The sequence below is a fragment of the Megascapheus bottae genome, chromosome 10 (assembly GCF_031878675.1).
Source record: "Megascapheus bottae isolate mThoBot1 chromosome 10, mThoBot2.hap1, whole genome shotgun sequence".
NCBI classification, from domain to species: domain Eukaryota; kingdom Metazoa; phylum Chordata; class Mammalia; order Rodentia; family Geomyidae; genus Megascapheus; species Megascapheus bottae.
This window is the reverse complement of record NC_143518.1, coordinates 6,302,324-6,329,735: the sequence shown is the minus strand read 5'-3', so window position 1 is coordinate 6,329,735 and position 27,412 is coordinate 6,302,324. Positions and strand designations below refer to the sequence as shown.

The 27,412-nt window shown below is 39.7% G+C and overlaps 1 protein-coding gene across 1 annotated transcript in view; it reads right to left on the bottom strand.

Moving 5' to 3' along the window:
• Window positions 1–27,412, bottom strand: part of Ccdc192 (coiled-coil domain containing 192) — a 63,854-nt gene that overhangs the window by 15,351 nt on the left and 21,091 nt on the right. The window contains exon 3 of the mRNA XM_090339990.1: window positions 15,573–15,680. Within this exon, the coding sequence (XP_090196116.1) occupies window positions 15,573–15,680 (108 nt within the window). The remainder of the gene's footprint in view (window positions 1–15,572; window positions 15,681–27,412) is intronic.

Sequence of the window (27,412 nt, the reverse complement as noted above, 5' to 3'; positions counted from 1 at the left end):
GCTGATTCACTGAGGGGTTGAAGAGCAGAGAATAGACAGCACTAGTATACTTGATGAACATTCTGGAATCAATTAATTAAGCAACTTAAGAACATCTAATCCTCTGGAATAATAATTGTAATAAGTAATTATAATTGTTACTATTAATACCATATTAATTATTGTTAATAATAATTGTTCTTATTTTAATGCCAGTCCTGGGGCTTGAACTCAGGGCCTGAGTGCTGTCCATGAGCTTTTTTTTGCTCAGGGTTAGCACTCTACCACTTGAGCCACAGTTCCATTTGTAGCTTTTTGGTAGTTAATTGGAGATCAGAATCTCATAGCCTTTTCTGCTTGAGCTGGCTTTGAACAATGATCCTCAGCTCTTAGCCTCCACAGTAGCTAGGATTACAGATTTCTAGTCAATGGCACCCAGCTGGAATAATGTTTATGTGTGATGGTAGCCAGTCTTGTTACCTCATTTTAATTGGATTTCTTTTGCTTGGAGCAGGAAAGAAACCTAACTGAAGAGAAAAGCTAGTCTTCTCAAAGTCATGGTACTTTGCTGTGAACTCATCCACCTATCATGAAGCCTTTCCTTCCATAACATCTGTATCCCACCACCAAAAGTGCTTCTGTATTTTCTGTTACCCTTTCTGGAAGATTCCTTTTAACAGATAAATGTGTCAGTGTAATTCCCATTGAACTCTGCCTTACATTCCCCTTCAATCATCATTGTGTTTCTTTGCTTCTTGTCTCAAACTTCTTAAAATTATCTCCTACTCATACTGTGGTCACTCTTACAATCTTACTGCCTTGTTCAAAAAGACACAAAAATATTAACTTACATAACTGAGGAGTCAAAAGTAAAAATTGTTTCATTCATGATTAGATTCTACTTCTGAGAAAAGACTTGCCAACTTTTACCCAGCCTGATCTCAGATTCATGATCCCCCCACCTCTCTCTCTCTCTCTCTCTCTCTCTCTCTCTCTCTCTCTCTCTCTCTCTCTCTCTCTCTCTCTCTCTCTCTCTCTCTCTCTCTCTCTCTCTCTTTCTCCCCTTCCCCCAAACTGGGAGTATAGTAGTGAACCATGATGCCCAGCCTGTAATGTAGATTTTCATATTCAGATTCGTTTATCTGCTCACATCATCTGTGCTCCTGTGTTTGCTTACCTCCACACACATACACAAGCAAGCAATAATGCAAGAGAGATTTTCCAGTGTTGCTCAAAAGCTACTCAAAAATAAACTAAGACTTGCCAAGGCTTGTAAGGTCATGTCACAGAGGAAGGAGGGACTTCATGGAAAACAAAAGGTTCACTTGTGCGAGAGACTTTGCAAGGTGATTTGGACAAGTATTATATAAACAGAGGCAAAGACTTTAAACATTTACCTAACCTACCTGTGGAATGGGCAAGAGTTCTTTTTTAGTTCACCGAACTTGTTGGGTCACATTTCAGTTTTAAATACAAATGCCTCGCTCTACTTCTATCCTAGGCAAGATAGATTTTACATTTATTATTTTTCCCCCTTTAACAGATTATTTTCAGCCACCTCCAAAGGCTTATAATTGAGAACAGAGCTACTCCTTGTATAGGGAACTAAGCTTCTGGAGATATGTACAAACTGAAAGACATAACAAAGTTGTTGTTTTATTTTGTCCATTCCTGGGGCTTGACTTCAGGGTCTGAGCACTGTCTTGGACTTTCCTCAAGGCTAGCTCTCTACCACTTGAGCCACAGCACTACTTCTGGCTTTTCTATGTATGTGTTATTGGGGAATCCAATTCAGAGCTTCATGCATGCTAGGCAAGTACTCTATCACAAGACCACACTCCCAGCCCCAACAAACAGGTTTATTGGCTTGCAGTTCTGGGAGCTGCAGCAGATCGAGCTTTCAATGGGCTTGGTTTTTCCTGAGATTGTGAGAAGAATAAATGCCACGTCTATTCTAATATCTAGTGGTTTGCTGGCAATCTCTGGCACTCCCGGATATTCCTGGATTCTGTCTTCAGCTTTGTATGACTTTCTTCCTAACTTGGGGGAAATTTGACTGAGTATCACCAAATCTTTAACTTTTGTTGTGTGTGTGACTGGTGTCTGAACTCAGGGTCTTATACTTATTTGCCTGGCATTTTACCAATTGGATCATGCCTCTGGCTCTGCTTTTCCCTAGTTATAGAGATGAAATCAATCTTTTCTGTTTAAGCTGGCTTTGAACAATGGTTCTCCAGATCTCATCTCCTAAGAAGCTAAGATTACAGGTGTGAACCACTAGTGCCGAGTCAAACCCCTACCTTTTGTTAAGGACACCAAATCCTTTAGTTAGGAGACCACTTACTTCTTTATGGCCCCATACCAATTAATTATATCTGGAATGCCCTTATTTAAAGTCATGTTCTCTGCCCTGGGATAGAAAAACAGCAAATGAATGTTAAGGTGCTGCAGTTCAATCCATAACACCCTTAAATTCTTTTGAAATAAAAAAAGCCCTGAATAATGAAGGAATATTTAATCCTGAATGGAATCAGAAATACTTAACCTCAGGCTAATAAATCATTGAACTATAAATATACATCTAGTCATATATTCTTAAATTTCCTATGATTTCTAAAAGAAGTTATGACTAGATAAGAATACTAGAGAGAAGTGAAAAGACATCAAAAAATTCAGGCAATTAATCTTTGACTTAGATCTAAAGGTCAATGGTTGTCTGTAAAAGTTAAAAATAAGACCAGGTTTAGTTTCTGAGAAACTAAAGTCAGCATAAAGTAATGATGGACATAAAATAAGCCTAAAGAAACAAAGCTATGATTCTCAGGTACAAGGGAAATAGCTCATAACACACAAACAAGTTTGTTGGAAGTATCAATTTTATCTCAACTTAAAGCTCCCAACCCTAGGAAAATGCTCATTCTTAACAGTCCCTCCCCTTGAAGAGCCCCCCTCATACACAAAGTTCTTTGGTCGGTCATGGGATTTGAACTCTGGGCCTGGATATTGTCTCTGAGCTCTTCAGCTCAAGGCTAGTACTCTACCACTTTGAGCCACGATGCCACTTTCAGTTTTCTAATGGTTAATTGGAGATAAGAGTCTCAGGGACTTTCATGCCTAGGCTGGCTTTGAATCATGATCCTCGGATCTCAGCCTCCTGAGTAGCTAGGATTAGTGTTTACAAGTGTGAGCCACTGGCACCCAGCCACGTACAGAGTTTTTCACCCATCTGGGAGACTTTTGAGATCCTCACAACACTGGCAAAACTTCTCTGGTTTATTTTGACCATACCCAGCAACCCCTTTTCCCATGCAGGCTCTGCAGCAGAGACTGGGGATTCATTTCTAAGTAGCAGCTGCTCTCTAGGCTTGGCACATCCTCAGAGCAGTTTCATGGGGCACCATTGCATGGGACACATTCCACATCTACTGGTGGGTCTTCCAGAGTCTTAGAGCTGCCTCCACAAGGGCTTGGAGAAGTACATCCTGCTGTCTTCCAGTCTTTCTCACACCTTTTTTTCTCTCTCTAAATCTCACTAGTCCATTTGAAGAGTTTATGTTTTTAGAAACAAAAATTAGACAACTTTAGGAGAAGTTTTCATAGGTTACAAAATAAGGCAAGCGCACGTGTGTGTGTGTGTGTGTGTGTGTGTGTGTGTGTGTGTGTGTGTGTGTGTGTGTGTGTGTATCAGTCCTAGGGCTTGAACTTAGGGCTTGGGCACTATACCCGAGCTTTCTTTGCCCAAAGTAATGCACCTACTACCTGATGAATGTAACTGTAACCCCTCCAGACATTATCCTGACAATAAAATAAAAGACTAGCACTGTACCACATACAAACTAGCACCGTACCACACACACATAGCCATTGCAGTAGAAGGTAGAAATCTGTAGGGTTACAATCTGCAGAGTTTTTGTTTTTTGAATATAGGGCATACTGATAATAATAATTAATAATAATAATAGGACAGTAAAAATTCTGGAAGAAGTAGACACCCAATTTGGAGGGGGCAGGGAAAGGGCTTGGAGAGACGCAGAGAAGGCCCAGGACGTGAACTGGATCCAGACTTGAGCATTGCTTCTCCCTGAGTCAGCCCCGAGAGGAGTTTTGTTTCTGCCGTTGTTACTCTGGTGTGTTTGTGTTAGCCAATTCCATAGACAGGAAGGAATGGAAATCAGTTTCAAAGTTCATCTCAGATTCCCTCTAGAATGTTTAGTACTTGCATACACGTATTGCACCGTGTAACCCATGCCTCCCTGGGGTTGAAAGAACACTCCCTGAAGGTATTTTTCCTTGACTGAGTGGATGGAGAGCGATCGCTGAAACCAAGATGCTGGCAGCTTCTTCAGCAAAGTTGCCTTCTTTTCCCTTATGTGACTCTAGAGACAAACTTAAAATAATTTGATCAGAAACAGGAGTATGTCAACACGGGGGATTTGTGCGCGGACCCCGGTTGTGAACGTAGGCATAAGGCACTGAAGCCAGGGTGGGGAGAAGTCAAAGCTGCCATGGAGGAGTGAGATGTCCCAACACCAGCAGGCAGGAGATCTTTATAGACAACAAAGGATCTGACAATATGGACAATTCGTTCAGCACTCACAGTGCAGTAGATGTGTGACTGGGGAATACTTTCATTTCGTTGATTTTCTTCTACTCATCAAGGAACAGATCACTGAGTTCAACAATCAACTGTCCAGGCTAACCAGCACTTGAACCTACTGCCCACTTTAAGAGCCCTGTTTTCTGTTTATTATTTGGTTTATCAAGAAAAGCTATTTTAAATGAATATCTATATGTATATGCATATACATACACACATATAAATATATTATGATTTCCATCATGGTTAATATTTATAGACAAGATTTGACTCTGAAATAACAAGCTGCAGGGTTACTAAACCTGTGGCTTTTAACTTTTTCCTTTTGAGGCCCTCTTTGTACTCTTGATTAATTATTGAAAGCCTTAACAATGTGTGTTTATGTAGGCTTTGTCCATGTAATGTTCTCCAAATTAGAAAATAAAATTGAAAAAATAAGGTACTTCTATGAATCCATTTAAAGCTAGAAATATGTTCCATATATGTAGTAACATAAAGCATATTTTAATTAAAATATGAAACAAAACACAGAAGAAAACTTAATAGAGAGAGTAGTATTATATTGTGGTTTTCAAGTCTTACTTTCTTTTAAAGGACAGCAGGGTATTTATAGCTGCTTTGAATTCAGAGCCCTGTAATATGGAATACTCTTGCCTTTGCAGAAAAGAATGATTAGCACAAAAGAAAGGAAAAGGTGCAGAGAAATTTGCGGCAGAAACAAAGAGAAAAGAATATATTAGATTTTGTCCTTAAGGATCAAGCCATTCCTGCCTCTTAAAGACAGGAGAAAAAAAGAAAATGATGAAATAGTGGAGAAAAGGTATGTGGTCAGGGCATACTAAAGCCATTGGCACAAGGATGTTCATTGCATTATTTACCACATTTAAGATATGGAACCAACCCAGATGCCCCTCAGTAGATGAATGGATCAACAAGATGCGGTATTTATACACAAGTGAATTCTATGCTGCCATCAGAAAGAATGACATCCCACCATTCATAAGGAAATGGAAAGACCTGAAAAAAATCATATTAAGTGAAGTAAGCCAGACCCAAAAGAAAATAGGCTCAATGGCATCCCTCATTTTTAATAATTAGTACACATCTAGGATTCTTCTAGCAGAGGATCACAATACCTCAAAACCTTTGTACATAAGGTCGTACAGGATGAGATTAAACAAAATGAACTCTAGGTTAATGAAACAAGAGGTTTATCTTTATGATTGTTATTAATGTACTATGTGAAGTTATTCTTTTCTCTTTTTTCCACTTATGGTTAATCTCATGTGGTTACTGTATCTGACTTTGTTACCCGGTATACTGTATATACTCTTATTTGTTTATTTGAAATAAAGGGGAGAAACAAGATGATTGGGAAAGGGTTAGGGGAGGAAAAGGGGGACAAAAACATGAGAAGGGGCATCAAGTTTCAAGAAGTAATATACCCATTACCTGACAAATATAACTATAACCCCTCTATACATTATTCTGAAAATAAAACAATTTAAAAATAGTATTGAGCTGGCCACCAGAATGGGTAAGAAGGTTCATGAGACTCTAATCTCCAATAAACTACCAAAAAGCTCTAAGTGGAGCTGGGGCTCAAGTGGTAGGACACCGACCTTAAGCAAAGCAGCTCAAAGACAGCACCCAGGCTATGAATTCAAATCTCAGTAATAGCACACACACACACACACACACACACACACACACACACACACACACACACAAATGGTGCTGTCAGATCTGTTAGGATCACAGACGTGTTCTTAACGATGAAAGGAGCCTAACTTGAAAGGCAAAGCTGAGGAGAAATATGGGGTTGTATCATGGAGCCTTTATTCCATCTATCATATTAACAAATCAATAAAGAAGGGCCATAATGGAGATGAAGACAGGAAAAGCTGCTGCAAATGGTGGGTCTGGAAAAATAAGGATACAGAGAAACAAGATGGGCTCAAGAGGGCTAAACTGGTATGGTTCAAGAGAGTACTCAGCACCTGTTTGGATATAGAGAAAGGAATACTCAGAACAGCACAGTTCTGATTTTAGCCTCAGGGTGCATAGAATTGCCTCTCCCTGGCCTAGGGGATGAAGGAGAACAGAGTTGGAAACAAAAGCAGATGGTTTGTCTTTCAGAGAGGGCCAGCACCAGTTGACTGGTGCTCAGTGGAATAGCTCAGTATTCACTTTACAGAACCAGGTTGTGGAGGGCAGGGGTGCGGTAGGGAGAAGAATGAGGAAGACAGGCTGCTTCTCAGGAGTTGTGTGTGTTAAAGTCCGGTCACCAAGGGAAAGCACAGAAGGTTGCTCATTTGTAAAGTAGCATATGCAAACTTCCTGGGCTGTTTGGAAAATGCCCTTAGTGTACATGCATGCAGTGTACCTAGCAGAATGTCTAATTCATTTTTACAGGTGATGCAATATATCCTGGATGAATAAATGGATGAATAAATAACGGAACAAAAGCATGTCATTGCTAAAGTGTGAATTTGGCTTGTCTCTCATGGGTTCATGTGCTCAGAGTCCCCAAAAGGGAGTTTGAAGTGATACAACTTTTAAAGGGGGGGGGTGGCATTTAAATGGAAAGGTTATGAGTGGGTTAGAGCTGCATCACAGGAGTTGGGTCTTTTAAGAGTGGAGAATTCACCCTAGAATGAGATATATGGATTCTTGGCACTATGATACAATCTGTAAGACCCCCCACATTCCAGGGCAAACAAATGCTGCTACTTCCCTTATGAATCTCTACAGCTTTGAGCTAAATAATCCTCACTTCTTTATGAAGTCTCAACTCTCAGGTCTTTGGTTATAGGAAAACAAAATCTATCAAGACAAACATTCATTTCCTATTTTACATAGAAACATTAAGAAAAAATGAAAGTAAGTTTAGTTTCTCAGAGAGAACCTTATGAAGAAAATACATGTAATGTCATACAAAAAAATAAAAAAGATAAAAACCCATCCAGAAAGACAATTTGTTATACATATATATATATAAATATTACATTAATTAGCACCAGTCAGCTATTTAAAACTGACCTCTGTTTGATCTTGACATTTATAAGCAAAAGGAAGCCTCTGGTTATATAACCAAGAAAGCAGTCTATACACCCAGCCTGCAACAGAAGCTGGCTTGTCATAGACCTGACTCAATTCAAAACACTTCTCTTCACTGGCTTGAAAATATTCCCTTTTCTTTTCCAAATTATGCTCAATAACCCCATAGCATGAATGAAGATAGACATCTGCTTTAATAGGAAGGTTTTTTTAAGGGGGCAGGATGGCTTAAAGAGAGAACTTTGGCTATAAAAATCAATCAGAACTCTGAGGAGCCAAACTGCTTAATGAAGTTACTGGTAAGTAAGGTTTATGGTGACAAAGAAACCCATTCCAGGCTAAACAGACTGCTTGTGATTTTTATGGCATGAAAGTCAACTTCAAAACAGACCAGAAAACAAAAACTCATTCACAAAATCTCATGACCACAGTCTGGCATATCAAGCATCATTTCTGAGAGTTTGCAGAAATGAATACTCCTACCAAGAGCCCCCTCCTTCCTTCAAGCAAATTTGACATCAAGGGATCCACTGTTGCATGTGAACAATAAAGAAGATCCAAAACATTTTGGGGACCATCTCAGTATTCATCATATCATTTTTCACCACTCAGTACACAATTTCAGTATCTAAAAATGTACGAAAGGTCAATTTTCCTTCTAAAGAAAACACAAAGCAAACAACAGGATGTAGCAAAAAAAATAGTGGCAATTTCTTTTTGGGACAAAGACGTGTAATAACTAATTTGGGAGGCTTTTTAAAATCTTTTTTTGGCTTGGTATTGGAGATCCAATTCAGAACATTGCACTTGCTAGGCAAGTGCTTGACCACTGAGCTATACCCCAGCTATAATTAATAATTTCTTGCTTATAAAAGTCAAACATGACCCACCAGTTCCTTGAGTTTTCTTTGTTTTTTATCCAAGCATTATAATCACACACACAAATATGCCTGGAGAACTGAGGGCAAATATTAGTCAAGTCATTACAACTCCCACAAGAGAGTAAACTGCCCGAATTTTCCCTACTGCTGGACAAGTCAGGATCAAGGGCCTGACATATAGTGGGTCCTCAATAAATGCTAGTGACCTGAAGGAGTACACCCAGGATGGGAGGAGATGCAAGCAAATACACAAAAGACAACAAGCTATGTAATATATAGCTTGATCTTGGTCTTGACATTGGATAGCCTACAAAGCCATTAGTGCCTCAACCTAGGTTCTTGCAAAAAGAATCCGCAGGTGTATTAGAGACGAGGAGTTAGAGCAGACATTGAGCTGGTCTTTATATCTTGGTCACTTCTCAGATTTGTTTTAAAGTTCTCATTCATTCTCACAGCAAGCACATATGTATATTTTTGTTTCATTAAAGATCACAAATTATTTGTTCCCATTCATAGGATTCTAATAGGGAGGAATATCCTCCTTTGTCCCTGTCTTCTGCCTTGAGACTTGGCTTTCTGTCCTGACTAAGACTCAGACTACAAACTGGACCACGTGGTTCTCAGAACCACAGTTTTTGATCGTCCTTCCTATGTCTTTCTTATGTTAAAAGAATATCTCACTGAGCACCAATGATTCATGCAATCTAGCTACTCAGGAGGCTGAGATCTGAGGATCACACTTTGAAGCCAGACCTGGCTTGAAAAATCCAAAAGACTCCAATTCCAATTAACCAGCCAAATAGCTGGATGGAAGTATGGCTCAAGTGATAGAGCAATGAGAAATCAAAGGAAGAAAACACCATTTATTATGGCTCAGTCTGAGATGCTGAAACAAATAACATGTCTCTTTTTATATGAAATACACACAACAACACAAATTTTCCAGACACCAATACCTGCCGAATGTCACACTGTTATGGACCATAGAATACAAATATTTAGAATTAAGAATTAAGCCATTATACATGTTATCAAGATGATTTCATGGTGAATGAGTTCTCTCATCAACAACTAATGCTGGGAAGGACAATCTCTCTATCCAAAAGAGCATGAACTTTACCAGGATAAAGTTACTATGCAAAGAAGCATGGCCAGGGGCTTGGATGAGAGAGGCAGAGATTTCTATTTGTCCAACAAGTGTCCCATCTCACTAGTTAAAAGAAATATACTTGTGCCACTTGTGCTCAGGTAAATAACTGTATTTCTCAGTTCTTGTGTGATAGAAGCGGTCAAATTTATCATTAAGGTTGAGATTTCTTAAAAAAAAAAATCCCTCTACTAGGAGCTATTCTGCTTTCTGCTGCACCAGCCACTTCCTTCCCCTGTTGCCTGAAACATGAATTAGACTAGTAGAGCTGCTGGGGTCTGTTGCACTGTTGATGATTGAAGCCACTCAGGCAAAGTCAAAGAGATCAAGTTCAAGTTTCCCAGGGCTGTGCAGCTTCCTGACATGGGATGGGGAAAGGGGAAGGCTGCCATATGTAGACTTGCCTTTCTTGTTTGGGCCAATCCTTGTGTGTGTTGTCCGTTCTATTCACCTAAACTGAAACCAAAGTGATTTGATTATCTTAATACCTGGGAATACAGAGAACAGGAACTTCTGCCTAAAGGTCTGGGTTAGCATGTGATGCTTAAACTACTTAGGATCTTGTTAGAAATGCAAATTTTAAACCATACTCCACATCTGGAAGAGGTACTTAACAACTGCTTTTGTTGGGCCCACCAGTTGACTCAAAACATCAGAAGAAACATAAGAAGGGGTATCAATGTTGTGAAGTAATGCACCTTCTATTTGGTGAACATAACTGAAACTCCTCTATTAATCACAATAAAAATATATTAAAAAGTCAACAGCAGAAGAGCTTGACAAAACCTGCCGACATTTTGTGTGTGCCTCTGCTCCAGCCGTTCCCTCTGCAGTCACTTTGCAATCACCTTCAAATCTGGGAAGGGCATGACTTACCACTGATCAATAACATCTTGATAGGCACTGAAATTACTCCTTAAGGATCAATAGAGCTTCTTCAAGACAAACTACCCAAGATGATTTACTTGTCCTGACCAGGGATGACATTGATATAGCATCTTTAGAAGCCTTCCTCCCAAAGTTGGAGCTCTACTTAATTCACTATTTACTGACCACATGACTTGGGCAAATGTCGATGTTGAGTCTCCTTTTCTTGATTAATACATGGAGATGGTAATAATTGGTCCTCACAAGGTAGTGGTGGGGATGAAATGGAATGTATATAAACGGAAGCCCAGTATCCAGACACTGGAGGTGGTTATATTGCATGGCTGAGCTCTGCTTCTAGGCATGGACATCCTTGTAGAATGTGAGTGCAGCCACCACCACCCTACCCTACCCCACCCTACCCTCTTCTGCTTCAATTATTTTTAAGCTAAGGAAGAGGTAGGCAGGAGATTCTAGGAAAGAAAAAGAGGGAAGGGGATTTTATTTCCATATGTGATAACTGGTCAAGCAAGCAGTACAGTAAAGATATAGGAATGCCCCATTGCTGGTTTTGTTTGGGGCCTTAGAAAATGTCTATCTCACCGGTTAAAATTATATAAACATGGGCCAATAGTGAGAATTGAGGAGAATGCTTATATATGCTTTGCCTAAAGTTAGACATCAAATCTTAATTTAAAACTTAAAAACCAAAGCTATTATATTGTTTCCCGTTGAAGTTTCTTTCTATTGTTGGTATCATCAATATCTGAGTTTCACCAACCCATTATCATTTCAATGGAAGCCATATGGCTAAAAGTATGGTTATGCCTCTAAAAGGTCATAAAGAGGCTCCTTACTGTGTCTTGTCTATATCTTATTTCTATCTGGCAGGAAAGATGGTAAGAAAAAAGTCAGTTTCCCACCTGGCATCCTACCTTGTGAAATCTTGTCCCCGCCAATGCTTACAGCACACTTCATATGCATGAATACTTTCCTAGTTGTGGCACCCAGAAGTTGTCCCAAAGAAATTCTTTTTACATCATTATTAATGAATTCCTCTTCTCGGTGGATGAATGAATATAAACCATCTCTCTGTAGCTTGCCAAAGAAAACCCTGAGATAACCAGATACCAGAACTACTGCAGCAACTAGTCTGGGAAAAATCAGAGAATCAGCAAGGACAGATAGACAGAAGCCTCAATGGATGTTTAATGGAAAACAAGATTAAAATGAACTAATATTTTAGCAAGAGAAAGAATTTCCCAGGAATGTGGTTTTCTTCTCACTGAGTTTGACCTATAGGTAATATAATAAAGTATTCTTTTTCAAAATAAAGTATTCTTTTCCATCAAAGATGGACACATTTGGGGTTATGATAACCCAGGACATGAACTAGGATCTAATGACTCTTCCTTGCGCCAGCCAACTGAAGTGTACTAGTAATATTTTCATGGCCTTGACAAGCTTAGATTATATGCCTTGAGTAAAGCATCCAGATATAATGTTTCTTTTGTAACCATGATAGTGACATAACTACAGAGAAATGGAGAATAATTGATAACTAGAGTTGACTGCTGACCTCACCAGTGGAAAGTGACCTCAATATTCTATTTCTTTATTGTTTCTTCTTTTACCTCTTGTTCATGAGGAAAAGCAGTTTCAGTAAACTGAGGTATGGAACCAACAGATGCTTAGTGTAGATGACAACAGGCAGATCTCTACTTCCCACTCTGAGTTAATCCTATGTTCTCTAAAAAGCAAAGCCCAGAGGTAAGGTTTGGGATAACAATAAACATTTCCCCTGTCTCAAAGGCAAGGTCTGTGAGTTGGAAATATTGTGAGCTTCCTCTCCTTCACTCCAACACAGACCTTTAATTTGTCTTTTCTTCAGCTCCTCCAGCTCAGTCTATCCACGTAGGCCAGTGTTAAGCCACAGAACAGCACTCATTACATGAGTTGTTGTGAAAGCCAGCTAGCAATTCTAGCATGTTTGTATTAAATCCTAAGTTAATGACATGTGAAAGAGTCTTAACACATACAAATAGGTAAAAAGCATTCACTCACTCACTCACACAGGTACACACAGACATAGACACACTGGTGCATGCACAGGTGCGTGCACACACACACAGAGTTATCTTCATTAATGATTAAAAAAAACTTTCTCTGCTGTTGCTTAGTAGCAAAGCCTGGTAAGGAAGACAGTGGCACCCAGTGGACAATGTTTGATTGTTGGAGACAGGTGTCTATTCTATCTCATTCTGAATTGTTCTAACATTCTTAGGAAAGTTCACATTCATGCCTGTCCCTAAGTTTCAAACGTCAACTTAAATTTGAAAATGAGCCACATGATGCTGCTTATTACAATTTTTGTCTTTTCAAGGATAAGGCTATACTAAAACTTTGAGAAAGGAAAAAAAAACTCCCAGGATTAAATCCTTTGAAAACTGGTAGATCTGTTTCAACAGTAGTGAAGGAGGCAGCCAAGTCTAATAAAATGTGAAACTTAATTAAAAATGTAATATTGAAAATGCCTGCAATGTGCTTTTCAACATCATAGTTTCCTTTTACTCAAATCATTGCCAACTTCTAATTAAATTCACTTGGTTATGCAAATCTAACCTTCCAGAACTGCATTTTTTAACACCCAAAGCCCTTAAACACAATGTTATTGTGAAATTCATGAATTTAAGAAAATGTCCACTTTTGCTCTCTATCACTTTTAGCGATTCTGTTGTCCTTGAGCTATTTCGTAAGAGAAGCACTGGTTTGTCCACCTTCCTATCCCAAAGGGACAAAGAAGTGGAGAGAAACTCAATATTTATTTCATATACTTGATCTGCTAAAGGTTGAGAAAGTACCGCTAATTGGTATTATGGAAAAGGGCCATTCATTTAAGAGTCCTAAGTATTAGGGGCTATGTATATTGACCACAATTATTTTATTTTTTAGAGGAATTTGACTTCTTTGAATAAGAAATCATAGAAATCATTCAAGTGTAAAAAAATAAGCCTAGGTTTCAGCATAGGGAATGCCCATTTTAGGCAGTCATTCAAAATCTTTCCCAGATTGGAAGGTCTTGAAATTCTTAGAAGTGTGGGTGTGTGTGTGTGCACGCGTGCGTGTGCGTGTGCGTGTCTACATTAGTGGCTAAGGTTCATCATCACTACGTTTTGTGTAATTCATAATCCCGCCACAGATTCAGGTTTGCTTTCATCTGTGTCAGAGAAAAGAAACATCATATCAGTTGGCAGTCCTGAGCTATGACGTGGATCTGAGATGGAAACTTTCTTTACAAAGCTACACACTTTTATTAATAGCCACGCATCCCCTGATGAAGCCTAGCAGCAGTCACATTTGGTGACAAACAATAAACACACCCTAAAGTAAATGACACAGTTGTTGTTTTTTTTTTTTTTTGGTAAGCTGAAACGAGAAGAAATCCACTTCTTTGTTATCAAGCACAAAGAACAAGGGACATACACTCCATCACATGCAAATTGGAGCTCTTTTCTCACAACACAAGTGCCTCTTTCCCCTAGTTCCTGCAGAAAAGTCTTGTCAAATGCTAATGTAAAGTGGTCTATGCAGGGGAGGAGTCCAATGGGGTACCTCCTTTGAACAGTTTCACAAGAAACCAAGAAGCTGGACTGCAGCATTACTTGGGGGTGGGGGTGAGGGCAAGGGAGGTTAGTTTGCCAATGGAGAGGGCAAGCAAATGTCGTGATAGTATTCAATGGAACCGGGAAGACTAAAGGGTGAGGGGCTGGGAGAGATGGGGGAGAATGAAGAAAGGGGTGCACTGATCCACAAACTGACATGCTAATTGGAGACTCCTTTTTACTGCTATTTAAAACTCATAAAAACTTACTCTAAAAACTTGCAGAAATGATTTTCTAACAAATATTCCCATCCAAATGTACCAATCCATGGGAAATGAATAAAGCATGCTAATATACCAGAGACTTCTTTTTCCTCTTCTCTCCACTGACTTTCACCAAGAGTGAGCACCAGGGCCTGGGGTCCTGGGCTGGAATTCAGCTCTGGAAAGGTTTGCTGTCTGGCAGGAGTGGAGTGGGGATATATTTCATGATACTAATGTCATTGGGAAATGGCTTGGCCCTCACCTCTGAGCTTTACTGATAGCTGCAGCTGTTACTTCTGAGGTCAGGGAGCTGTAGCCCATATGAAGGGCCCCACCACATTTACTGCTATGATCTGGGCCAAGCTCCGCTTTGTGACCTGTCTGGCTTCCAAGAGTCTTCAAAACCCAAGAAGGAAGTCAATATTTGAGAATCACTCTTCCAAGTAAGCTGCCTTCAAATAGTTTAGGAAAATTATTCTGTGTAATCCCTATATGTTTTATTTTGATCTTTAGTTTCTTTCTTTTTAAATGCAGACAGGCCTTTCTTAGTCAGGAAAACTAAGTGCTTTAGGCAGAGTTGCCTAACTCATGGCTTGTGGTAAGTGAAAAACAATTTCAAAGAAAATGTAAATGTGGAAAAAAGCTCAAGGCTGAAAAATTCCATCCAGACTAAAGGAAGTACTGTTAGGTTTACAAGGAATGTTATATGTGTGCTTGTGTGTGTGTGCATGTGTACATGTGTGTATGTGTGCACATATGCATGCATCTTCCTGTATCGTGGATGCATATGCACATGAGTATAATATGTATATGTGTGTGTGTGTGTGTGTGTGTGTGTCCAAGTACTTGTGGGAGCCCACATAACAGATTAAAATACATTAAAGATAGCCGGGAGCTGGTGGCTCACGCCTGTAATCCCAGTTATTAAGAAGACTAAGAGCTGAGGATCAAGGTTCAAAACCAGCCCAGGCATGAAAGTCTGTGAGACTCTTATCCCTAATTAACCACAAGAAAGCCAAAAGTGGCTCTGTGGCTCAAGTGGTAGAGCACTATCCTGGAGCTGAAAGAGTTCAGAGTTCAAGCCCCATGACCAGCCTCCCCCACCTCTGAAAAAAAAATTCGACATTTACTTTCCATCCTATGCACGAAGGAACCTATCTCCAGCTGCCATATTACCTGTTCTGTTAAAGCTCTAGCCTTTTCTTCTGCTTCCTTCAGGCAAATCTCCAAGTACTTGAGTTGGGCCGAAGTTAGTGTTGTCAGTCCTGTGTCCATCGAGTCTTTCTTTAAAACAATAATCAAGTATTAAAGTATTACTTGCAATTGGACTGTTTCCTAAGCACGTTTTGAACAATTTTTATGAACTGTGGGTCAGCTTAATTCACAGGGTCACATTAATCCTTCTTTTTCTAAACAGCTTTAGCGGAAAATTAAAACCAAGCATCAATTTTAGTTGACAATTTAGTGTTGGACTTGAAAGTGAAAACTGCAGGATGGAAAGGAATACATAGCTTTTGGAAAGCTGCTCTGAGTCACTGTTGAATCTGATTCCACCACAACTCTTCTTCTACTTCACCAAGTTCCTCTCTAGTGGAAGTGTCACCTAAATCACTCCCTAGCGAACATCCACCTACCAGGAAAGACTGTCTTTTGAGAAAGACAGACCTGGTTTCCTCTCATTTTCCCTAAACACATTTCGGGGTTAGAACCAGTTCGTTCTTCCCCAGAACTTAGCCAGCGTAGTGAAGACGTAAGGACTCCCTAACTATTTTGTGGCTCATGTGACAACAACTGCAGAGTAATATGAAACATAAAAGGAAAAGCTCCTATGTATTAATATTCCAACCTCAAAGGCTCCCTGGATCTGTCTTTTTGCTTGTGAAATTGCCATCTGTCCCAGCTGTTTGTGATTAACCCCATCCAGAAGGAACTCTCTTTGGACATATTTTAAAGGTCTAAAGGCTGTTCCATGTTTCCTTTTAGTTACACCACCATTAACTTCACACATGTGCGTATTTCCTGGTGATACAATGGAGCCATCTGCTGGTAAGTGGAGCCAGCCATAGAAATAAAACCTTCACTCAATTCTTTTAATTATGGTATAGGCTGAGCCTTGGGTCCTTGCTGCTGGCCTCTAAAGAAAGTGAGCTTCCACTGGATGAAGCCAATTTATGCTGCTAAGACTCCTAACCAACCTGTCTCTAAGCCAAGTCCTGTGACATCCAGCTGCTGAGACACCCTCAAAAGTTTACTATTAGGCAGTGCTGAGGAAAGCATCCATCGTCAGCATCATGTTCTTCATCCCCATTCTGTCTGGCCAGTCTTGAGCATCCAGGTCAGCATCCACTACTAAACATCCTAGATCGTTCCTCTGTGGTCTTCTAATGGACTTGATTGCTAGAAGGATGGAAACTGTGGCTGTCTGGAGGCTAATGAATGGGCTTCCCTATCCTATAGCTTACTTTGTTTTGTAGTGACGTTCCCAGCTCATAACGTCTTACATTTATTTGATATGGTCTTAGAAAATGCTGATTTTTCTGGTTTGATAGAAAACCTCACAAAACTTTTCCATCAGGGTTAAGATCCTGTGTCTGAAATGATGATACTAGGGGCAGCATGAACCAATGGCTCTCTCCTTCCTAGAATGATTTTAGTAGTTACAAGAGTAGATACTGTGTGGTGCCACGCCACATGTCTGTAATCCTAGCACTCAGGAGGTTGAGCTAAAAGTGTTTTAAGTTCAGAGTCAACCCTGACTCTGAATTTTCCAGCCTGATCTGCTCTAAGAGTGAAATTTTAACTCATTGATTAAAAAGCCAGTCACGTTGACAAGTATGGAATATTCTCATTTATATGTGGAATCTTGAGAGATAAAAGTGCATGAAAGTGGGCTGGGAGTTTGGCCTAGTGGTTAAAGTGCTTGCCTAGCATGCATGAAGACCCGGGTTCGATTCCTCAGTACCACATATAGAAAAAAGCCGGAAGTGGTGCTGAGGCTCAAGTGGTAGAGCTCTAGCCTTGAGAAAGTTCAAGGACAGTGCTCAGGCCCTGAGCTCAAGCCCAGGACTGGCAAAAAAAAAAACAAGGCTAGAGAGGGGGAATGAACATGATAAAAGCACATTATACCAGAAATAGAAATATCTATAGCTATATCGATAGGTCTGAATCTATCCATCTATTGATTATAAATAAATAATATATATATAAATATATTGCCTGAAGACTCAACATGCACATGGATTTCTACATATCCAATTTTTTGTCTATTATGGAGTTCTGAATGAAACAAACTTATATTGTTAAGAATAGATTTCCTTGTAGTTATAGACATTTCTCACTTAGAAAATCAGAGGAAAATATACTTTTTTCCATGCTTGTTTTTCTTGATTTCTCTAAGCTATTGCAGTGTCGTCTTCATACTGCGTTCCTCATTCTTGCATCTTTATTTTGCTTTCCTAAGATGATCTTGCTCTTCTAGCTCAGCCACCCAAACTTCCCCTGTCCTTGGGAACTGGTACAAGGTCCAATTTGATGAACCACATCTAGAATGGCCAGGCAGGACTTCTAGGAGCATTTTACAGGAGTCCAAAATGTAACTGTTGATTGATCAGAGGCTCAGCAGCCAAGACAGGTGATTGCACCAGAAAGGCAAGTCCTCCATGCTGAAAGTCTAGAACAGTGGCTTCATTGAACCATACTTTCTGTGTGTGGGGCCTGGGACAATGGCAGGGATTACAGCCTTGGCAAAGTTCTGCCTGCCAGGGGCCTGCAGAATGCAAGATCAAGGCCAGGAGGTCAGCTGATGGAAGGGTCCTTGTAAAAACTAAATAATCATCAGTCAAGTAATACAGGTAACTGCTTCAACAGCTGAAGTGTTCTATTACATATTGATATGTTAATAACTACATCATCTCAACTCACGTATCAACCTATATGTATCTATATGTATACGTGGTATTTATTTAGAAGCCAGATTGCTAAGCAAACATGTGGACACAACAAATTCCACCTTTGTAGAAGAGCATGTGACAAATTACTCTTTTTTTTTTTTGCATGTGTCAGAGACCAGTACCCTAACTTGGTAGCTGACACTTTTGCTCATTGGCTGGCACTCTACCAGCCGAGTCAGGCGTCCAGTCCCACAGGTCACTTTTGAAGAACTAAAAGTCTCAGAAAGATCTCCATTTGCTATCATGCTTGTGTACTTTCTGCAGCCTTCCCTCAGAGGCGTGTGAAGTTCCTACAAATAAAGCATGCAACACTGTTTGCAATGGCTGAACTTACCATTTGCCCTCTGTTCACAAAGACTGTGCGTTCCTATTTGCCCCTGCTTGCCAGGCGCCCGTGGATCTATACTTGTTACCCTCCTGCAGCCTGATTATGCTTCCATTCAGACACAAGACTTGACTCCTCAAGCCCCGTGATGGCAGGCACCTTATGTCATGTCTCTCCATGAGCTTTAGTGATCAGAATCCAAGGCATCATGGGAATTTCAGCACCCTTGTGCTTTTTAGTATTTAGTCTTTACGGACAAAAGTGGAAACCGTTCTTGGGGGTGGGGGAGGTTTCTTTCATAGCCATCCAAGAAGAGGTTTGAGTTAGAAATGTGAACAAGCCACATTGAGAGGTTGTGGTTAGAAAGGCCTATCCGCATGACGGCTGTGAGAGGGGCAGGTGCACAGAGAGCACTGGGTTGGTTTGTCACCTGGAGAGCCACATTCAGAGTACTGTCTGGATTCCTAGCAGCTGTGTGATGTCAGAGCCCCGCCTCCCTCGCCCAGGCCTCAGTGGTTCAGTGTCTGTAGAAGGAACTTGTTTTCCAAAGGAAACAGATGGCTGTTCAAAGGAGAGCCTGGGAGAGCTGAACGGAGGGACTCTGTACACAGATGGGGGTGGTGTAGCACGAACAGAGGATTGCAGGCAACACCTACAAGTGTGGATGCATCTCTGAAAAGATGGGTGCCGAGAGGCCAGTGTAGTCTCACTGGAGAATCTACAAAGGGCTGCGGTGAAGAATCCAGCCACGGGTGTGAGCACTCCAGAAGTGGACGTGTTTAATTTTGAACATTTAAAAATTTTAAATAATATTAAACGTTGACTGAGAAAGATGCCTGTAGTTCTAACTACTCAGGAGGTTGAGAGTTGAGGGCTCCACCCAGGCAGGAAACTGGGTGAGACTCTTTGTTACATTTAATCACCAAAATACTGACTGGAAACAGAGCTATAGCTCAAGTAGTAGAGTACCAGCTTTGAGTGAAAAAAGCTAAGGGACAATAACTAGGCTTTGAGTTGAAACCCCAGCATTCACACACACACACACACACACACACACACACACACACACACACACACACACACAGGTTAAAACATTTTCATGTGTACTCATATTGCTTTGTGCTCTTGGATTCTGGTTGTGATGTGTTGAGAAGTATGAGGGAGACCTAATCTATTTCCAAATTCTTCAACTGTGCCCTGACCCATGTTGCTTTAAAGGTTCTCAGAAAGTGCCCTGAGAAAGAAGATACATTGTCTACAATATTGTAAACATACATTGCAAATAATTCATATTATATACAATACGCATCTTTCTCATATTACATTACAATTAAGGAGGTCTCCATGCAAAGGGACCTGAATTTGAGTTCTTACTGTGTTCTATCTCTTACAGGATTTTTTTCTGGAACCTCAGAGAGCCTTCTTCCATTTGGATTTATGAGCATCCCAAATCAGTAGAAGACTTGATGACAAGCACACATGAAGTTCACAGATGGTACCCACATGCACACTTTTGCATGTATGTTGATCCCAAATTATGAATTTCTGAAACCTTATATCCAAGCTACCTTTATTTATTCTGAAGTAGAATGTAACATCTCATGAATCTCTAATTCATGTCTCCATTGTAAGTTTATGTAGGAAAATTTCCAAAGTCAAAGAAATTCTTTCCTTTCTCTGGAGAGTATGACATATCGTTTCAAGGAAGCCTAGTTTGAGAAAGTGAAACTCCACAGAAATTAGTGTTAACCCACCTTTTCCCCATAAAGTAATCATTTTCCCTGAAAATATCTTTCTTCATATTTTTTTAAAAAGGGGGAAGAAGACAAAGTAAGGTAATCTTGCTAGCAGAAGATATTTGTGTTTCTTTTAAAAATCATAGTAATAAAGGAGAGGGCACAACAGAGAGTTGTTAGATGGATATAAGGTTTCAGTTTTGAAGGATAAAAATGTTCAGGAAAGCCTAACAATGTAACCATATTTAACCCTGCTGAACTGTATAACTGAAAAGCCCAAGTGGTAGGTATAATATGTATTTTATCACAACTCAAGCTAAAACATTTTCAAAAAACATACTGTAGTTGGATGCTGGTGTCTCAAACCTATAATTCTAGCTACTCAGTAGGATAAGATCTGAATGAAGATCATGGTTTGAGGTCAGCAGGGACAGAAAGGTCTGTGGAACTCTTATCTCCAGCTAATCAGGAAAATCCTGGAAGTAGAGCTGTGGCTCAAGTGGTAGAGTGCCAGCCTTAAGCAGATAAAAGCAAGGGAAAGTGCAAGGCCTTGAGTTCAAGGCTTAGTAATGGCAAACAAAACAAAACCCAAACTAAAACCTTACTGTAACACACATATAGATGAAATAAATATGCATCTTGAAATGAAGAAAAGAATAATCTATTTTAAAGCCAACCAAACCATTAGTTGGTTGGTAAAAATAGAAAGAGGATTGAAAACAACAAACGAAAAAAGAAAAGAGGTAATTTGGCTAAAAATATTTGTTTTTTAAAACTTATCAAAATATCATTTCTTAAAACAATTCAAGTAAGTGGAACATAGATATTTTAAGTACTTTTCCCATTTTCTTAGTTAAGATATTTGGGGGCAGGATTATTATTTTTACACCATTCATGGGTTTAGATTACTTGAATACTTGGATATATTGACTAACAATCCATTCCCCTATCCAGTGTTTTAGGAAATACAAATGGCTGTAGGAGGGATAGATTTGGGGTTGGCTCCTAAATGAGCTGATAGAATTGTATTATGGGGTTTCAAAATGAACTTTGTTAAATAAATCATTGTTAAACTGTAAATAATCAGCAGCAAATGTCTTATTGTTGATGGTGTTCAGAAAGAAAGGTCATTTATTTAAACTATTGGCCTTTAAAACCTAAGTAAAAAATTCTAAAAGCCCCACAGTTTGAATGCAATGATGAGCACTTTCACACTCCAGTGACCATGTGCTCATCAGTATCTATCAAAGGAATCCTTAGTTGAACTTGATGTGTTTAAGAAACCCTACTCTTTCTTTCCCCCTCCCATCTTGGCATTTATACAGACTGACCTTTTTTTACCAGTATCTGAAGGAGAATTGTGTTATGCATCCTTTGGTATCAGATAAAGCTCAGCAGCAATTTCCACAGCACATTCCAATATGATAAGCAAACGCAGAGGATGTGAGGAGAGCACACCTTGCTGTAAATTTTCACTTCTTAGGTCTGGCAGTTTGGCATGGCCAGGACACCAGAGAGGATGGCACAGCACGGCCAACGGAAGCTTCTGTGAAATTATACCATCTCATCTAATTCATCTGACCTGTGCCAGGGCCCATTGGCCATGCTTCTTTGGCTGCCCTATGTTTCTCCTTCTTTGGGGAGTTCCCCATCTTATTAATGCTAGGGCTCAAGGGAGAAACCAGGAACCCCTTTCCCCCCCAGGTGCAGCTTGAACTCAGCACCTGTCCTTTTATTTTATTACTCAAGGCTGGCATCTGCCACGTTAGCCACAGATCTACTTCCAGCATTCTACTGGTTAGAGCTAAGAGTCCCGTGGACTTTTCTGCAGGGACTGGCTTTCAATGATGATCCTCAGATGGTAGCCTCCCTTATTAGCTAGGATTACAAGTGGGAGTTACCAGAGCCGCTCAAGCATCTTTCCTAGCCAAGAAGAGGGTGAGTGAATTAGGCTCTGCCAATCAGACAGCAACCGAAGGAACTCCAATATGGATGAGAAGGACAAGGAAAACATAGTAGCGGGTAGGATGGAATCTGGTACAGGACCATCCTGGTTTTAGAGGCTGAACATAGAGGTGGAGGCAGAACTCAGACTCAAAGAACTGAACAGTGTTGTAGGGTTTCTGCTCAGTGCATCTCCAGACTCCTGAAAACCAGACACTGCAACTTCCCTCAAGAAGCTCTGAAATACCTTCTATTTTTTAACTATCCACTTGGTCCTTCATACTAGAAAGAACTACTTCTGTTGATTTCACATGTGAATCTGGCTGATGTGAAATCATTGGAGTGATTATCACTTGTTGCTTGTGTGACTTTGAATAAGTAATTTAATTATTGGTGCCTCCATTTTCCCATTTATAAGAAGGAAGAAAATAACTTCCAGGACTGCTTTGATGATGCAGTGCAATAATGCAGGAAAATTCTTGCTTAGGACAGATAGTACAGGATCAACAGAAACATTACACTTAGTAATCATAATAATCATCTTTTGAATCTGTAGTCTGTATGCTTCTGTGGTGTAGCTTTGGAGAGCTCACCACCTCAGAGACCCTGGGAGTTGATTACAAGGACCAGAAACTCTTAAAAATTAGGCATCATGGGCCGGGAGTTTGGCCTAGTGGTAGAGTGCTTGCCTAGCATGCACCAAGGCCAGAGTTTGATTCTTCGGTACCACATACACAGAAAAAAGCTGGAAGTGGTGTTGTGGCTCAAGTGGTAGAGCTCTAACCTTGAGAAAGATCAAGGACAGTGCTCAGCTCCTGAGTTCAAGCCTCATGACTGCAACTGTACCTTTCCTGGTTATTCCTTATTGTAGAATTTAAGAATACAACCTGTAACAAAGATTGCAGAGAATTTTGCTAAACAAACTCTCTATAGAGGAGACTGAATAAAGGCAAGGAGATGGAGGGACTAGGGTCATAGGAAAAGATTCTCATGAGATTTTTTTTTGCAGAAAAAAATGAGAAATGCATCCCTCAGAAAGGAATAGATCCTCTTGTCTTTCTTTGAAGAAAAAAATGACACTTCTGTGTTTCTAAACACTATGTTTCTGAGTTGCCTTCACCAGGCCTCAGTCTCCTTAAGTCATCCTGTTTCATTTCCCCTAAAATGACTTTACTCCCTTAATCTTAAGGGAAGTAGGGGCCGGGAGTTTGGCCTAGTGGTAGAGTGTTTGCCTAGCATGCACAAAGACTCCGGTTTGATTCCTCAGTACCACATACATAGAAAAAGCCAGAGATGGTGCTGTGGCTCGTGTGGTAAGGTTCTAGCCATGAGAAAGTGCTCAGTGCTCAGGCCCTAAGCTCAAGCCCAGGACTAGCAAAAAAAAAAGAAAAAGAAAAAAGAAAGAAAGAAAAGAAAATCCTAAGGAAGTATATGAAGGAATATTTGCTGTAAGATGACTATTCCTCATTTTCCCTAGTTCATCCGGCTTCACACTTGGAGTTCCTCTTACATGTGAAGAATCCAATATTTACCCTGAAAGTAGCTGCTGCCTTCTGGCAAAGGCTTAAAGATATCCTGTGGACTAATACCACTCCTGATACCAATGTGCTTTTTTAGTCTTCATAATCAGCCAGGTACCTTTTAAGTAATACAAGTTTATGGCATGCGAATTCATTAAACCAACTATAAAGTTGCTTCTTTATTGAGCAATTATATAGCATAAAAGTTGGTACTTCATTATTCTTATCCTTCCTTAGGAGTCATAGAGAAAACACAGGTTACATCTATGTACTTGTAAAGACAGAATAGAATGTACTCTATCTTTCCATTATCTGTCTGTTCACTGGCATCTTTTTATAAATCTAAAGTATGCTGTACAATTCCGAAAATGGATGTTTGTTTTGATATTTAGTTATTCTAGGAATTATTTTGAATTGATATTAATCCACCGTCACTTGAAAATTAAAGACTAAAACAAATAAAAGAAGAAAATGATGTCTAGGTACAAGTGGCTCATACCTGTAATCCTATTTATTATGGATTTTGGTTTGAAGCCAGTCCTTGTAGGAAAATCTATGAAACTTTAATCTCCATTTAACTACCAGAAAGTCAAAATAAAATACCTTAAAAGAAAGAAGTAATTGGATTCTGGGTAACTTTTAAAGAAATAGCCAGGAGAAAGTAATGCACCTTCTATCTGGTGAATATAACGTAACCCTTCTACTAATTACAATAAAAATATATGGAAAACAAAAGAAAAAAAGAAATAGCTAAGAGAAATCATTTATAGATTGAATGTAGGGTATGAGAAAGAGGAAGCAAGAAAAAAAGGAGGTTGTGGTAAAGTGTCAGCCTTCAGCTTAAAAGCTAAAGGACAGTGCCCAGGACCTAAATTCAAGACCCAGTACCAGCACTACCCTTCCCCCAAAAGTAGAAAAGCCTGAAAGGAAAAACAATGAAAAAATAACCATCCTTCAGTTTCTTACTGTACCCAAAGGTATCTAAGCATTTTTTAAGAAGATGCAAATCATAATGTGTGCATGTATGAAAATATCACAATAAAACTTCCTCATGTCACAAGTGTGCACTAATTAAAAACAAAACAGGCTGGCAGTTTGACCTAGTGGTAGAATGCTTGCCTAGCATGCAGGAAGACCCAGGTTTGATTCCTTGGTACCACATACATAGAAAAAGCCAGAAATGGTGCTGTGGCTCAAGTGGTAGAGCTCTAGCCTTGAGAAAGCTCAAGGACAGTGCCCAAGCTCTGAGTTTAAGCCCCAGGAACAGCAAAAAATAAAAATAAAAGGACAATGTAAAATAGAAGACAGCATTTTTTTAAATCTAATTTTTATTGTAAAGGTGATTTACAGAGGGATTACAGTTACATTAAGAGCTCAGGGACAGCACCAGGGCCCCAAGTTCAAAACTAATACCTGCCATCACCAACAAAACAGATTTGCTATGTTCAAATTTTATTCCAATGAAGATTCGTAACCAATGAGGGTTATTTTGCTCTGACTCTATTCTTTTGTAAATTATTTAGAAAATGACTTGAAAAAATGAGAAGAATTTACTTGATTCAAGTGATAAGTGATGACTATTGTCCTAGTCCACTAGGTCTAAGAATCATTTGAAAGTTACTTTGTAGGTACTGGACAGGTGACTTTTTTTGTTTGGTTGCTTGTTTTAAACGAGAAACCAGCCATGCTCATTTAAACATCTTGAGTGACAGAATTGCATGATTATCGGTCATGTAAAACTTTATTATGGGTGACTTTTTGGAAGAAAAGAATATGGAAAACATTTGGAGGCCAACTGTTGCTATATACCACAGAGAAGTAAATCAAAAGACTGTGCCTCACCTTCTATCTGGTGAATATAATGTAACCCTTCTATTAATTACAATGAAAAGTATATGAACAAAGAAAAGAAAAAGAAAACAAGGTTGTTGGATCCAAAAAAAATAAAAGACTGTGCCTCATGTTTGTAATCTCAGCTACTCAGGAGGATAAAATCTGGAAGATCTAGATTTGAAGGCAGCTAGGGCAGAAAAATCTTCAGATCTCAACTCCAAAATAACCAGCAAAATCCCAGGCTAAACGAATGGCTTAGGTAGTGGATCAGCAGCTGAATAATCACACAAAGCAAGCCCAATCCCTCTCCCATCCACTCCTATCTGAGTGAGACAGAGAGAGAGAGAGAGAGACAGAGACAGAGACAGAGACACAGAGAGACAGAGACAGAGAGAGACACAGAGAGAGAGAGAGAGAGAGACAGAGAGAGACAGAGAGAGAGAGAAAGAGAGAGAGGGAGGGAGGGAGGGAGAGACAGAGAGAGAGACAGAGAGAGAGGGAGGGAGGGAGGGAGAGACAGAGAGAGACAGAGAAACAGACAGAGAGACAGAGACAGAGAGAGACAGACAGAGAGAGAGACAGACAGAGACAGAGACAGAGACAGAGACAAAGACAGAAACAGAAACAGAGACCAGGATTCAAAACATTGTCTTCTGAGACATAAATATTTCTATCTGTAGGAAGATTTCAACAATAACAGTCCCTAGGGAAAGCAGGAATTCTAAAATTTATAGCACTCTGAGTCATGTGAGGCAAGCAAAATAGGACAATCCTTTCCACTTTTTCAAATCATGTTTAGTATAAAAGTATCTCATAGCTTAAAACACAAAGTGCTCTGCTATTCAATAACACACATATGAGAATTGATCAAATATTTATCAAGAACATTTTATATGTAAAAACTAGAGCTACAGTCCAGAAGCCAAAAATAAATCCATTAATTCCATATATCTCTAATTCCACCTATTTAAAAAGTGAAGGTAGCAGGATTTTGGTCCAAAGCTAGCTGGCTAAAGTTAGTGTGAAATCCTATTTTAAAAGGAGACCTTGAATCACATGGCACAATATTGCCTACCAAGAAAGAGGCCCTGATTTTAATCCCCAGTACTACTAAAGAAAAAGTAAACTTATAAATCTTTGTAAATATTTTTTAAAAAATTTTTTTCTGGGTGTGGGGCTTGAACTCTGGGCCTGGCACTGTCCTTGGGTTCTTCCGCTCAAAGTTACCGTCTTACTCCTTGAGCCACAGTGCCACTTTTGGTTTTTTAGTGATTAATTGGAGACAAGAATCTCTCATTCTTTAGTGCCCAGGCTGGCTTTAACTGTGATCCTCAGATCTCAGCTTCTTGAGTAGCCACTGTGTGAACCACTGTGCCCAGCTGTCTTGGTAGGCTCTGAATCTTCAGGTTTCGAAAAGTGAACAAGTTACACATGTGACATAAGTTGTTTTGTTTTGTTTTGTGTTTTGTGTGTGTGTGTGTGTGTGTGTGTGTGTGTGTGTGTTTTACCAAAACTATCCACAAAGAGTAACTTGCTATCTCTAAAAGGTACATGCTTGACTTCTTTCCTCGTGACACATTTTAGTTTCCTCCTCTTATACTCACAGCCTTCTCAGCCTGTCCACTCTCCCGGAAAATAAATGTATCAGTCTCTGCTGCACCAATTAGTATGCTTTCCCCAAATACTGCCAATTACTTGGACCCTTTTT